The following is a 16,045-nucleotide window of genomic DNA, read 5'->3' on the forward strand; positions in this document are numbered from 1 at the left end:
CCACCACACCAGACACCGCCTCCACCACCTCTCCCGGCGCCGGTAACCTAAAAAAAATTTTTTTGAATTTTTGAGTCCCTCACCCTCAAAAATTTATTTTATATATATATATATATATATATATATATATATATATATATATATATATTATATATTTATAATATTATATATTTATTTAAACATATATTATATACCATATAAATTAATATTAATTTAAATATGTAATTATACATTTATATAAATATTATATACAATATATTTAATATATATAATACATATTATATATATTACACATTTATGTATATATATTTATGTATATTTATATACAATTATATTATGTATTATATATAATATAATACATTTATACATAATATTATATATTTATATATTTATAATATATTAATTTATATATTTATATAATATAAATTTATAATAATATACAATTATTACATTTGTAAATATATTTATATTATGTATTATATATAATATAATACATTTATATATTTTTAGATACCTATATAAATATATTTATTTATAAATGTATTATAAATGCATAAATATATATAAATATTTAAACAATAAAAATTATAAATTATAAACAATATTAATTATACATTTATACATTTATATTAATTATATTAATACAGTTATACATAATCATTATATATATTTATAAATTATAACTTATACATTTATATAATATTCATTTATAATATATACATTTATACATTTATAAATATATGTATATTATGTATTATATATAATATAATACATTTATATATTTATATATTTATATATAAATATATTTATTTATAAATATATTATAATGCATAAATGCATATAAATATTTAAACAATAAAAATTATAAATTATAAACAATATTAATTATACATTTATACATAATATTAATACATTTATACATTTATATTAATTATATTAATATATTTGTACATAATCATCATATACATTTATAAATTATAATTTATACATTTATATAATATTCATTTATAATTTATACATTTATATTAATTATACATTTATACATTTATAAATATATGTATATTACGTATTATATATAATATAATATATTTTTATATTTTTATATAAATATATAAATATATTTATTTCTAAATATTTATAAATGTATTATAAATGCATAAATGTTTAAAAATATAAAAATATAAAAATTATAAATTATAAAATACTCAAAAATATGTTTTAAAAATATCTCTAAAAATAATCCAAAAAACGTCTACAGTAACATTTCAAAAACTTCTACAAAAAAGTTTTTCACCTTACAAAAACTTCTACAAAATTTTTTCAAAAACTTCTACAGTGCACTACAATAAAGTTTTAGACAAACTCCCAAAAAACTCAGGTTCCAAACAGGCCATTTACTGTAGTGCACTGTAGAAGTTTTTGAAAAAATTTTGTAAAAATTTTTGTAAGGTGAAAAACTTTTTTGTAGAAGTTTTGTTAAGATAAAAAATTTTATAAAAGTTTTTGTAAAGTGAATTTATTTTCCTTTTCTTTTTTTCCTTTTTCTTTTCTTTCCTCTCTTTCTTCTTCTTCTTCTTCCTTCCCCCCCCGCCACCCCTCTCCTCCTTTTCCCCTTCTCCTCTCCTCTGCATTTCCCCCCCCCCCCCGCCTCCTTCTCCCGCCAGCCTCTCTGCACGCCACCCCCTCCCCCCGCCAGCCCTGCCCCTTCCCCTCCCCTCTGCACGCCACCCCCTCCCCCCACCAGCCCTTCCCCCGTTGCCCCGCTAGCCCCTCTGCCCTGCCCCTTCCCCCTCCCCTCTGCACGCCACCCTCTCTGCCCCGCCACCCCCTTCCCTATTCCCCTGTTCCCCTATTCGTCCAGTTCTTAATCATTTGGAGGTCAGCACCTGCGGAGTAGCGGACCTCGCTCCATCCTTTGGAGATGAACGAGAAAGCCTTCTCCGCTGTAACGATTGAGCGGGACGGCGATGATGATGAAGACGACGTCATCCGGGCCTCCGGGGAGGCTTTCATATTAAGCATCATCTGGAATTTTGGAAATTTAATGCAAAATTTGATTTTTTTTTCCCGCCTGGGGGTTTGCATAGAATTGCAGGATTGAGGTGCTTATGACTTGTGAGAGAGAGCAGAGTTAAAGGAGCAAAGGAAAAAAGTTTTTTTTCCCGCCGTTGGCTAAGATTTTGGAAAAAAGTTTTTTGTGTATTATTTTAAAGTGTGTAGGTAAAAAATTTTGATAAGTTTTTTGGGGTTCCTGTAGCAAAAGTTGTTAAAAAACTAGTAGCTAAAAAACTTGGCCAAAAACTTCACTTCCAAACAAGCCCAATGTGTTGGTCGAACAATGCATCTTCATTTTTCTGACAATTAAAAGCATACATAGTTCAAAATTATCTTTTGTTTTAGACAGTTTGTAAATAATATTGTGTAAAAAAATATACATATAAATAATGTATACCTTTGTTTTTAAATCTCTAAGATAAGAAGCATCACAACGAAACATGAATCGTGCATGTCTGTCTTAAAGAGCGAAGTATAGTACCGAAACTTGTAAACAATGGAAACAACAATCATATTATAATATTTAAAATATTAGTAATAATTGAAATTACAATGAAAATGTCAATATTCAAAGAATAAATAGTACCGAAACTTCTATTTTGATACATAAGATTACTGTCCATAAGATTACACCTAAAAAGTATATTAATTTTTAAGTGCCATTGTCTCATATGTTCTCGTAAGCAATGTTTTGCAAGATTCTTAGGTGCCATTGTTTCATATGTTTTTGCAAGAATTATTTTTTGAATCTATTCCCTTTTTTTTTTTTTTGCTCTCTCTTTCGATCGTCAACATTTTTGTCTTGCACGATTCCAACTTTCCACAGCAAAACTACAGCATAATCCAGATTTAAGCAGCCCAAGGACATGTAATGCAGTAAGACACAAAATCTGCCAAAAAAAAAACCAAAACACAAAAAACGAACCTACCTGCTAGTAGTAATATCTTAATGTCAACCTTCAGAACATCTTATTTCAAAGAAACGAAGAAACTCCAAAGATCACAACTCATAATTAATAGTACTACTATTTTTCGTGATCAGAATTAATAGTACTACAACAATATGCTACCATATTAACAGTTTGGGGGGAAAACCTACATAAGTCACATCATGAGCACAGCTCATGATATGATCAGTTTTTCAGCCATAATGTGGGACGTAGTATATTTTTGGGAATTACTCATTATCTTTGTCAAATTTAAAGGGTTATAGTGAAGCACTAAATGCCTAAACTCACATAAAAGCCATAGTACCATACTTTGTTGATTGAGCCAGCAAGGATTAGTATGAAAACAACAATAATATTACAATGTTGAGAATATTATTAATAATTGAAAATACAATGAAAATATCAATATTAAAAGAATAAATAGTACCGAAACTTCTAATTTGATTGGCGCGGCGTTTGAATCGGTGTAGTCGAGATTTCATCCATCGTAGTTGATGTGAGATTTCTCTTTCGTCGAGGCAAAGTTGTTGAAACTGTTCCAATTCTTGTGCGGGACCGTTGTGGCGTCCTTTTCGTTTTGTTAGCAGATGTTTCCTCCTTTGCAATTTGCGAGTTTGAAATTTAGGCATTGTTGGCATGCCTGTAAACGGGCATGTTCCATTATGAAGTTAATTTGAGAGGTTCGAGAAGGAAGTTGATTGGAAGGGTTTTAAGAGTAATTCCCAAAAGTAGTACCAAGTATATTGTTGCTCCATGGCAGTTGGAAAAGATCATGTGCTATCTTCAATTCCGTTGAATTATGGGCTATCTTTATTCTCGTCAATGCTCTTCAACTCGCTGGGAAATGGGAATCAGTAGTGGTACCACAACCATCTGACGCACGGGTAAGTGGAAACAGTTTTAATGTAAGTGGAAGTTAAATTTTTGTTTGAGGGAACGTGGGAGTGTTAGAGTTTTAATGTAAGTGGAAGTTAAATTTTTGTTTGAGGGGACGTGGGAGTGTTAGTTGAAGTTAACTCCTTATTTGAAGGAAACGTGGGGATGTAATGTGCCCATGATATTTTTTACAAAATAAGATAAATGTGAAATGCTAGGAAAATAGGGTTGAGAGTGGGAAAGGTTGTGGAGGCTTGTTCCTAAAAATCCCTTCTCAAATTTATATAGATATAGATTTATATAGATATAGATGATACACATGCATTGTTATTCATCACATTTTTAATGTATTCTGGTTCTATGTATATATGTGTGTGTTTTGTTCTGATGTGAACTGGGGAGTTCTTTTCTAAGGTCCTTTTAGAAGGAGAACTGTTGTATGGCGAAAAACCTTGGATAGGACATCAAAATTAATGCTTCAGGTCAGTTGCAGAATTAAGGGTGGGGACGGATGCAAGTCTGCCACCACAGCCCCCCAAAAAAAAAAAAGTCTGAATTCGTGTATTTATTGACAATTAATTCATTATTACGTGAATTTTGAGAAAATTAACATTTTATCACCTGAAAGTTGCTTACCCGAAATCGAGGGAATCTCTAATAGCTAGTTTGGGAGGATGGAAATGAAAAGAAAAAAAAGGTTTTGAAGGAATAAGAAAATTTTTCCATCGTTTGGGAGTTAAAATGAGAAGGAAAAGAAAAGAATAGGAAAGATTCCATTGCCCTCAATCTTTTGGAAAACTTTCCGCTCAAAGGAAAGGAACGGACAGAAGTTTAAGTAAATTTTTTAATATGACCAAATTACCCTTAAAATCCTATACAAAATATTTTAATACCCTATGAATCCCTCTCACATTTGTTTATAGAAAGGGCATATTTGTAAAATAATTTGTTTAAGTATCTTTTCCTTTCCTTTGCATTCAACTCCCAAACAAAAGAAAATTACTCACTTTCTTTTCTTTTTTAAAACTCCCAAACAACTTAGATAGAAACTTTGATCCTTTCTTTTCTTTTCTAACTTATCATTTCTTTTCTTTTCTTTTCATTTCCATCCTCCCAAACTAGCTATAAGAAAATAACACAACTATTTATCTCTTTAAGTTCCTTACCTTACTGGTTGCAACAAACTACCAATCCAACAATAAGCACAAGCCTGCAACTAATCTAAGCTCTTTTAAGATTGCAGTGAATGCCAAATCACCTCCAGTGACAAAACTTATATACAAAACGAAGCGCAAACAGCATATACAGCTACCACAAATGTTCACATGCTAAATCAAATTGAAGAGGAACTCTTTCAAGCATCTGAAAGAGGTATCCTGTATCGATCTGCTAATTTCTTGGCAGTATTGTCAGATAGGACACCATCTATCAACTCATATTTCTTATAGTGCGCTTTCAAGGTCTCCAGCTGCTGGTTTGCAAGGTTTTCCTCCTCCTTGAGTTGATGCTGCTTCAAGGAAATGCCACAAAAGAAAAAAAAAAGTATTATTCAATTGGACTAATGGAACAAAGTGGGCTTAAAATTGAAGACTGTAATACGTGTCAGCTCAATGTAGTACAAGGATAAGAACATTTATCAAAAAGGCAATAACATAAGAATCTTACATTGAGCAGGAATTCGGTTTCAGCAGCATGCTTTCTGGTCAAAACCTTAATCTTCCTGGCAACCTCAAAATCAGGATCTTCGTGGTCCAGCCACTTGTAAGTGATCTTCCTGCCAGGTTTCTTTGGACGACTGTCAAACATTTCTACTTCTGCAGCGCATGCTCTGACAGGTCTTGGCATCCCAAGAACCATAAAAGGGGAATCAGCAATCTCAGCAATGATCGCAGAGGCCTGATTCAGAGTTTCCATCTCCACCAAAGCAGCTCGTGGGAGGCTCTGTGGGTTGATATAGTTGGGAATGAATTGGACATTTACGACATTGACAAATTGATCCAAAGCGGCTTTCAGAACATTCTCTGTCACCTGAGGTGACAGGTTATCCATATAGACTGTTCTTCTCACCCTTTCTTCAAACGCCGCATATTCTTCAGCTGAAGCTGCCATCAGTAATCTTCTCCTATTAAAACAGTGTTAAAAACAAGTCAGACTATGCTTAAGGCATATAATAGTGAAATCTGGACAACAGGAAAAAACAAAAACCATCATCCACACACCAAATGCACATGGCATCATCTATTATCTATTGATCTAATTTAATATTATTATCTTGCAGTAACATCAGCCCCTGCAGCTAAACTAGAATAACAACATCAACAGCCAATAACTTCACATTCCATGAAGCTAGCTAGAAAAAGGTTTGATAATTTACATCCACAACACTCAATATCTTTTTTTTTTTAAGAGTTGTTCCACTATGGTGGGTTCCCTTGAAGCATTAAAAGTTAATACTCTTCCACAAAAGTGGTTACCTATGTAATTTTTCTTCCAGCAAATTGAAATATGAAAATAGTAATAAGAAACAATATTGCATAAGAACCCAATAAAGTTATCAATGTCATACGTGCTCATTGACAAGCAGCAATCTGAACAGCCAAAACTATTGTCATCAAATGATGGATGTTATCATGGGCTTCACTTAACCTTTGGCATGTTAACTAAGCCAAACCCCTTCAACCAGCTTAGTCTTCTATTATCAGAGCAATTTTGTCATTTGGCAACAGAAGTAATGTCTCCAATAAAACCATAAAAAATTGACACTAGTTCTTACTGATTAAGAAGCAGGTTGAAACAATATATATGAATCTCCTTCTGACATTATCTGGAAAAATCTTATTCAGCAGAAAGCAAAAAAGAATAACTTATGCTTTAAGCTTGGTATAAATTTCTATTCACAGAAAGTCAAAAGGAAAAGAACAGAAGTACATTTCCTGTAAATTCTAATATTAAAAATCTGTATTAGGCAGGTAGCTATGTAGCTTCAAAAGAAAAAGGAAAGAAAAGAGGATAATTTGCCTAGTCAAGCACTAGTTCCCAAGTGAAGGAGAATTCATTTCTGAATACCACAGGGTATGATCGAATCAACATTTCTTTTGAGTTCCTGTGCAGCTGAAATCATCTCCACATTGATTATATTAACAAGCATTGAACCTACAATCCAGAACCTGACTACTTCCTTTTCTTTTTGGGAGGGTCGGGGGAGGGTGTTCCTTTTCAATCATTTCAAAAAATATCAGCTAAACACCAGGAAACATGCAGAAAGCAAAAAAGTGCACAAGCAAAGTCTCCAGCAGAAAAAATATTCTATTGAATGCTTTGCAGTCAGTTCGAATCTAGCAATAGAATTGTACTTATTACAAGACTCTAATTATGTCAAGCATCATTCACTCCTTGTCAAGTTCCGCAAAAAATACAAAAACCTGACTATACGTACTTGACACTAACTGGACATGAATGTAGACTTTTGCTTCTTATCTTAACAATCGTCTTAAATCTATCAACAGAGTCCATGCCTAACTTGAATACAGTAAGAAATTAGCATTTTGAATTGTTGAAAGAATACACACACACACACAAAGACACATAAACGGTGTATACTCATTAATTAACTAAAGTAGAAGAACATTTAGGACAGCATAATCTTCACATTCAATATAGTAGCAAATTCCCAGCTCATTCAGCAGCAAATGTTCAAGTAAAACAGCTCGAGCTCAACTTCATTTGTTTGAGTACTTCAAAGTTCAGCTTGAGCTCATAAGCCACAAACTTGACTCGACTTCGCTTTATTACACTGCTGTTCTTAATGAAACACCTGTTAACACTTTGTGATATAAAAGACACTATAAATTCACAAGGAGCTTCTCCTTGTAATGTCAGACAAGAGAATAGCAGCAACTCATAAGCTTACACTAATTGTTCAAGTCATGGCGTTGCAATTTTTATAGGTTTTCAAGTCGACCACCTTAAAAGGCAGCTCCCACCAGTAAATGGTTAATTTGAAGATATCTAAAGTATTAAACCACTCAGGAAATGCAAGACCAACGAACCAACATTAGAAGCAAAGATAGTCTCTCAGCTATTCATTTGAGTCTAATACTGGCTGAAAATCATTGTAAACACATAGAATAAATGTAACAGATATAATCATTAGAACTGTAATCAAATCAGAAGGAATACTTTGGATTACACAAAAATAATCTAATCCTATCTATGGTTCAAAGACTAGTCCGAGCCGGAGTTTGTCACAGGAACTTGGCTGGCCGTTCGGGGGAACGATACCGTACAAGTCGGAGACTCCATAATCAGCAGTGACTCCAAAAAAAAAAAGCCCAATCTCAAAAACCTTTATGCTTTAATAACATTAATGACAACAAAATGACGATCCCCCGAGAACATCACGAAAAGAATTGATGACTAAAATGCATTGGACAAAATCAATTTGAAATAAACAAACCAAAAATAAGAATAAGATGCTAATTTTCACATACCTATTTCTCCTCAAAAAGCCTATAAACGAACAGCGGAGGGGAGGATTGTGTTGGTGTGAGGAGACGGAAGGTGGCCGCAGGGTTCGAGTGCGGTGCGAATTGGGATTGGGGCAGTGGGCTTGTTGTTTAAAGAAGGTTGTCAAAAAGGCATTTTGCTGGGCTTCCGGTTAGGTGGGCTTAGTACTGATTTTTTTTTTTTTTTTTGGGATCTTTTTAAAGTACCCTTTTTTAAAAAAAAAAATCTTCTATTGTACTTACCAACTACCCTGTTAAATTGCATATTATTATAGTTAATGATTTTATAATGTTGTAAAGACAATCTCTTTTTCTTTTTCTCTTGCAATGAGGGTGGGATTTGAATCCTGGACCATTAGACCAAGCTCACCTCAAAGTTGTAAAGAGAACTAAAAACATATAACATTTTGGCGTATGTATAAAACATTTGTTTGATCTAAACATTTGTATTTGCTCTTGTATATGCTCTAAACATTTGTTTGATCCAAACATTCCTCTTGTATATGCTCCCATGGGCAGGACTCAAGTGGTGTTGTGGGCATTTTTAACATGAATTTTAAACTCTCCTGCGTGTGGTATCATACTATTAATGAATGAGAAATTTTTGAACTGGTAGATTTCGGTGAATCTGCCATTGTTATAAGACTTTGATTGGAGGTGGCCCAAGTTAAAATTTATTATGCTCCGCTGCTGCTTCGGGTCTTCATATATTTCTTCATGTTGGATTCAGTTGAGAGGAAACTTGCCTAGTTTATCTGGATGCATATTTTATTGTCTTTCTCGCCTACTCTTCCAGATTATATCGATTGTAAACAGGTCCTTTGGGGTTGTTATTCCCTATTATTGATGAAACGGACTGTTTTCTGTCTTCTTTTGTTTTCGTTCATGAGGAATTTTGTCTGTGTTTGTAGAATTCTTTTCCAGGTTTTCTTGAGTGCATCTGAAAGAGGAGATAATATATGGGTCCAGGTTTACTGTCGGATGGCGCTCTGAATTTAATTTTGTCAGGGCAGATACTATACTGTAAACAGCGTTCCAAGCTCCTGTTACTCGTTTACTTTAGTGGCTCATGGTTTTACAATTTTTTTTTTTTTTGGTAGGAAAGACTTGCATAAAATAATAAGGAAAGGTTACAACTTAGCAATGTATCTGGGGAAACAGACTCCCCTCAAATCATCAGACAAAATAGATCCTAAACTGGGCGGACAGGAATCTAGTAGTGAAAAGGGACACAAAAGCTTTTCACCCAACTTTGCTAGTGCATCTGCTCCTCTATTCGCCTCTCTGTAGATGTGCTTTACTTGCACTTGCTGGAAATTAGAGAGAAGGTGCCTGCAATCATTTAAGATAGGAGCAAGGTCATGACCTTCTGGAATTGAATTGTTTAGCATGTTAAGGACAACTTCACAATCGCATTCAACAATCAGACATTGAGTATTCAATGATCTTGCGATTTCGAGTCCATCTCTGATGGCCCAACATTCTGCAATCAGGTTGTTGGTGTGGCCGAGCTTTCGAATCGACCCTTTAATCCAAGTACCAAGATGGTCTCGTATCAGGGTCCCGCATCCCCCGAGACCAGGGTTGGGTGAGCAGGATCCATCAGAATTCAATTTAAGCCATCCTCTGGGTGGTGGAGTCCATCCAATGAGGACCTGGCTTTTGGGTAGGGGAAGGGGAGAGCGGCTTGGACCAATTGCGACAAATTCAGCAGCAAGATTTAGAGCCTGAATGTGAGGAAATTTCCATGCTCTAATAGGTTCGAGCAAAAGTTTGTTTCTATTGTTCCAGAGAACCCAACAAGAGAAAGCAAGAATAACGTTCCAAGAAATGGAACCGTAAGGGGAGGGGGAGGAGTTTTTGCAGTTCTGAAGGAGCCAAATGTTGAAAGGTTGCCAAGGGTGGTGAAGGAAGGGGGCCTGGATTTTATCCCAGAGTTCTAAGGCTCGGGGACATCCTCTCACCACATGTTCAGCATCTTCTGAGAAATGGTTACAGAAAGAACAAGAGGTGTCAGGGATGATATGTCGATCGAAGAGGTGTTGCTTGGTGGGAATCCTTTGTTGAGCTAACAACCAAATGAAGTGTTTAATTTTTGTGGGGACGTGCAGAGACCAGATCCACGAGAGATTAGGCACGGTTGGGTCTGGGTATTTTTGGAGAAAAGCTAGGGAGTAGGCAGATTTGAAGGAGAAGCTACCATTAAGGGAATGCCCCCATCTAATGGTATCGGGAGTGGGGTTGTAATTCTGCCGTGGGATGGCAGAAATCCTTTGGCTAAGATCCTGGGGAAGCACCATAGATAAGGCTTCCAGATTCCAGTCATCAAGGGAATTGAATAGGTCCTTCACAAGCATGGAGTGGTCTTCCAAGGTCAAAGGCCCTTGGATCAAGGATCTGAGGGTACCTTGGGGGAGCCATTTATCATGCCAAACAAGTGTATTTGCTCCACTTTTGATAACTTTAGAGCTGCCAGCTTTGAACAAGGGGAGGCCTTGTTGAATGCATTTGAAATTTACCGAGCCTCTGCATCTAACAGGATTCCAATCAAGGAATGGGGTGGAATGGAATTTGGGAAGGTATTTGCGGGAAATGATTTGTGCCCAAGGCTTCTTGGTTTCTGTTTGAAGCTGCCAACAGAATTTTGCCATTGAAGCCTTATTAATTAAGGCAGTTTGCTTGACTCCCAATCCTCCCAGGTCATTAGGTTTGGTAATATTTTTCCAGGAGACCAGGTGAAGCTTCCTTTTTTGGGGAGTAGAGCCCCAAAGGAAGTTTCTTTGCTCCTTGTCAATGTCATTACAGAGAGAGGCAGGTAGGGGGTGCATTGGGAGTAGAAAACAGGAATGACAGCAGTAGTTTGCTGGATTATGGCTTTCCTTCCAGCAAAAGAGAGGAGGCTTGCCTTCCATCCTGCGAGTTTTTTTTTAATCTTGTCTAAAATGAAATTTAGCTGGTTCCTGCTAACCCTATCCCCGGAGATGGGGAAACCAAGATATTTTCCAAACTCATGAGATTCAGAAAAGCCTAAATGATTGACTGTAGACAGTATAAGATCCAGGGGGGTATTAGGAGAGAAGAGAATTTTTGATTTCTGACGATTGATTGATAAGCCAGATCGAAGGGAAAAATCTTCCAGGATGTTGTGGATGGAAAGAATGGATACTGGGTTGGTTTCAGCAAACAAGGTAATGTCATCAGCAAAAATGCAGTGAGATAATAGGGGAGTGTTGGGACCAAAAGATAGAGGCTTCCATCTCTTTTCAGAGATAGCTTTGTTTATGGATAAAGAGAGATATTCCATGCACATAATAAATAAATAAGGGGAGATGGAATCTCCTTGCCTAATACCCCTTGAAGGAGAGATCCAATCAATAGGCTTACCATTATGAATGACAGCAAGCCTAGGAGAGGAAATGCATTGGAGGATAACTTGAGTGAGAGCTTCAGGGATGCCAAAGAAGACCAGGGTTTCCCTAATGAAGTGCCACTCAAGTTTGTCAAAAGCCTTTTCAAGATCAATTTTTATAGCACAAAGACTCTTTGTGCCTTTTTTTGATTTAATCTTGAAAATGGCTTCCTGAACTAATTTGACATTATCGGAGCAGCTCCTTCCAGGCAGGAAACTGGATTGAAAAGGGGAGATAACCTTAGCCAGGTAAGGTCTGAGTCTGTTTACAATCACTTTAGAGAGGATCTTGTAAAGTGAGTTGCACAGACTAATAGGCCTAAAATTTTGAATGAGTTCAGGGCAATCAGTTTTGGGGATTAAGCAAATGAAAGTATCATTAATACCTTGAGGAAAAGGTAAATGGTTGAAAGCATCATGGATAAACTGAACAATAGAGTTTTCCAGTAGGGTCCAGAATTTTTGGTAGAAGAAGGCGTGGAGTCCATCTGGTCCCGGAGCCTTAAAGGGCTTGAAATCTAAGCAGGCTTTCCTGATTTCTTGGCTGGAAGGGATACGGCTAAAAAGTTGGGTTTCACTAGGCGAGAGGGTAAGATGGGGTGCAGGAAATGGTTCAGGGTAGAGGCTGACTTCAACAAAGTCAGAGGTGAAAAGGTTGGTGAAAAAAGAGTAGATGTGACGTTTGATAGCAAGATCTTCAGTGATCCAGTTACCAACAAGGTCTCGAATAGCAAGAATTCGGTTTGTTTTCCTCTGCACAATGGTTGTGGTCTGCAGAAATTTAACATTCAGGTCATCCCAGATGAGATGATCAGTTCTTGACTTAAGAAGCCAAATGTCTTTTTCCATCCTTAAAGTGTCTTCCAGCTGGGCTGTGAGAGAGCTTTCCAAAGTGGATAGAAAGACGGAAGGGTGATATTGAAGAGATTTTTGGATCCCTACTAGTCTATTGAGGATTTTCTTTTTTTTGTGGAAGATGTTTTCAAAAGAGACTCTACTCCAAACCCTGGTGGCTTCAGTGAAACATTTAATAGACTCAGTAATAGGGCTTGGAGGGGAAGACCAGTTATTTCTGATGATATCCGGAAAAGAAGGGTGAGAAAGCCAAAATTTTTCCAAACGGAAAGGCTTAAAAGAAAGGTCTGGAGGTTGAGGATAGAGGTTGACTATGAGTGGGCAGTGGTCAGATCTAGTGCGGGCTAGGTGCTGGATCGACGCTTCAGGAAAAAGGTTTCTCCACAAAGGGTCGCAGAAGGCTCTATCTAATCTTTCATAGATGAAAGAATTATTTTTCTTACAAACCCAAGTGAATCTTGGGCCCACAAAGCCCATATCTAAGAGATTACACGTTTCAATCACAGAGCAGAAAGCTGAGGCTCTAGATCTGTTAATAGGGTTACCTCCTAATTTATCTTGTTGAGCAAGCAGTTCATTAAAGTCACCAATACACATCCAAGGCAAATTATTTAAGGAAGACAGATTTTTAAGGTGCTCCCATAGAAGCAAGCGTTCCTCGAGTCTAGGACTAGCATAAATGCAACTAAGCAACCAAGGGGAGGTGTTAGGAGATACCTTAATGTTTGCATGGATGACTTGGAAATTGCTGGAGATAGGCTCGACGTTGACCTCAGCCCCGTTCCACAGGAGCCACAGTCCACCCTTGAATGTATTTGCATCTTGGATTCGGAAGTTGGTGAACGGGAGGCTTTCACAAACTTCTACAGCCCTGCTTCCACTTAATCTAGTTTCCACTACCAAGACAATGCCAGGTTTGTGAGTGTTAATGTGTTGAAGGAGATGGTCACGAAATGCAGAGCTACCTGCACCTCTCACATTCCACATTAAGAGCTTCATTTCTTCCAGACTAGGGTGAAGGGGCAACAGAGGGCTCTGAGGGAGTATCCTTTCTGCCAGGTTCGGAGTGCAGCTTGCAAGGACGCGTTCTCCGTTTCTGAAGTACCTGGGTTGTATTTCCACTTCGAAGTCTAGACTTCCTGGTTTTGGACTCGGAAAGGAGTTGATGAAAAGTCTGAATCCTGTGAGATCTCTAGGTAGTGGTAAGACCACCACGGACTCTTTTACGGCGAAGAGTCTTAGAGGCAGCGGGTATGGGGACAGACGCTCCAGGACTACTTCTATTGGTGGCTGTAGGAGATAGGCCAGCTCCATGTCTCTTTCCATGTTGCCCTCCAAAGGGTTTTTGGGGAGTGCTGGGGGAGCTGGAGAGGCTGTCGGTCTCCCCATCATTGGTATTGGGGGGATCCAATGATCTCGGCAGATGGGATATCTTAGGCCCAGGAATGCTGTTGGGTCGAACTCCATAGTCGTTGCCATCCCTGATGGGTGGCTCCAAACTAGGAGGTTTCCCAAGATGTTGCAGTCCCTCAAACGGTTGAAATCCTCTGTAGGAAGATGGTTCTGATACGTGAGAAGAGAGTTGTAAATTTTGTGGGAGCTCACCTTCTTCCAAGCCAACGAAGTGGCCGGTGGAGTCGAAAGTGGGTCGCTCATGTCGGTCTGGTGCAGCCTGCGGGTAGTTCTGGAGAGGCGGGGTGTCGATCTGGATCGATGTATTTGCGGGGTTGAGGAGGAGTTTCGGGAGCTTGGTGGAGACATGGGAGGACAGCCTTTGTTGCTTGCGGGGGGAAGGAGGATTTTTAGTGTGAGGACTAGGTTGCACGATTGGAGAAATAGAGGGGGAAAGAGGCTTTATCATCTGAGGATCCAAAGAAGCTGAGGGATGATCACGGGTTGGTGCAGTTGTATTTTCTGGGTTCATCTTTTTAGGATTTTCCAATATGGTGAAAGGAAGAGAAACCAGAGAACTGTCTTTGGAAGGTCGTTCCTGGGTTGTATGCAAAGGGGGAATAGGTTGACCTCGGGAGAAGTTTCCAGAGTGGGGTGGCTCATGGTCTAGGTCTGCAAGGGGTTTAAATGCATTGTCTAGGGTCAACGATTTGTTCGAGAGTAACAAAGAAGAGGAAATTTTTGGGTGTTGGTCTTTTCTTGGTGGATGAGATGTGGCAGACAGGCTTGAAAGGTTTGAATTTGAATTTTTTGTTGAAGGGGGTTTGGGCCGAATCCGGTCAAAGGGTCTGCCTTTGGTTTTTGAGTGGTGGTTTCGAGGAATGGTCATCCAAGGCCCGGAGGAGCTGTCATGAATATGGGCATCGTCTGGCTTCTGCGGCGGCGCGGAGCAATTTCGATCAGCTTTCCCCTGTTCGTACTGATGAGAAGAGGCGGATCGACGAGCAAATTCTTGACATTTCCCGGAGTCATGCCCCACGTACCCACAGTCAAAACAAAAGGATAAGCCCTCAAATTGTAATTCTTGGACATACCTGCCAAATTTGAGAAAAGTGGGGAGAGGTTTGGAGAGGTCAATTTCTATACAAAATCTGGCATAGCGCCCCCTTTCCGATTTTGCTGTGCGTGCATCCATGGAGATTAATTTCCCGATTTTATTTCCTGCTCTGGCAAGGATTTCCCGATCATAGTATTCTAAAGGGAGTCCCGGGAGACGAACCCACGCTGCCGTAGTAGTGGGTTGACCATTCTTGGAGTTGAAATTTGGTACCCATTGTTGAATAGATACGAAATACTTAAGAATGTACCAAGGCCCTCCCTTTACAACTTTGAGGAAATCTTCGGGAGAATCAAATTTTGCTATGTAGAATCCTTTTCCAATGTCTATAAGAGACATATTTCCACACGGTTTCCATAGCTCTCTGATCTTTTGATCGAAGAATTTGAACTCTAAGTGCTTCTTGAATACTTTGACAATCAAAGCATGTTTCCATGGTTTCCTCATTCTACGCTTATCCGATTTGTGGATGGGGATAGCCAAGTCTTCTGATGATTCATCTTCTGAATCCGAGCAGTCATCATGACAAGAGGAAATGAAGGATTCATGAAAAGAGGAGATGTGGTCAGAGAGGGATTTGTCAAGGCTATCTTTGTAGGAGGTAACAAGGGAGGTTTGGAAGGAGGTTTTTAGTGTGTTGCTAAGGGGGGGTGGGGGTGAGGTTGCAGCGGGTGGTTGAGGGGAGGAGATCAGGGGGGGCGGCTGCAGATCTTCAGTCATCTGCAGTGGCTGTGGGGGTGGTGGTTGGGGCGGTGGCTGCGAGGGTGGTGGCTGCGAGGGAGGTTGCGGTAGCTCCATGGAGCTACCAGTGCGGTCGCTGTGTATCATCTGCAGTGGCTGTGGGGGCGGTGGCTGGGGCGGTGGCTGCGAAGGTGGTGGCTGCGAG

General features: G+C 38.2%; 1 protein-coding gene across 1 annotated transcript; it reads right to left on the minus strand.

Moving 5' to 3' along the window:
- Positions 1–5,092: 5,092 nt before the first annotated feature.
- LOC113743036 (ASI1-immunoprecipitated protein 1-like) lies at positions 5,093–8,529 on the minus strand. The gene is made up of 3 exons (XM_072046944.1): positions 8,372–8,529; positions 5,547–6,003; positions 5,093–5,388 (listed from the first exon to the last, which is right to left on the minus strand). Exons 2-3 carry the CDS (start codon positions 5,988–5,990, stop codon positions 5,236–5,238), a joined length of 597 nt encoding a protein of 198 aa, XP_071903045.1. The 5' UTR covers positions 5,991–6,003; positions 8,372–8,529; the 3' UTR covers positions 5,093–5,235.
- Between the last annotated feature and the right edge of the window lie 7,516 nt (positions 8,530–16,045).

Source organism: Coffea arabica, chromosome 4e, assembly GCF_036785885.1.
Source record: "Coffea arabica cultivar ET-39 chromosome 4e, Coffea Arabica ET-39 HiFi, whole genome shotgun sequence".
Classification (NCBI taxonomy): Eukaryota; Viridiplantae; Streptophyta; class Magnoliopsida; order Gentianales; family Rubiaceae; genus Coffea; species Coffea arabica.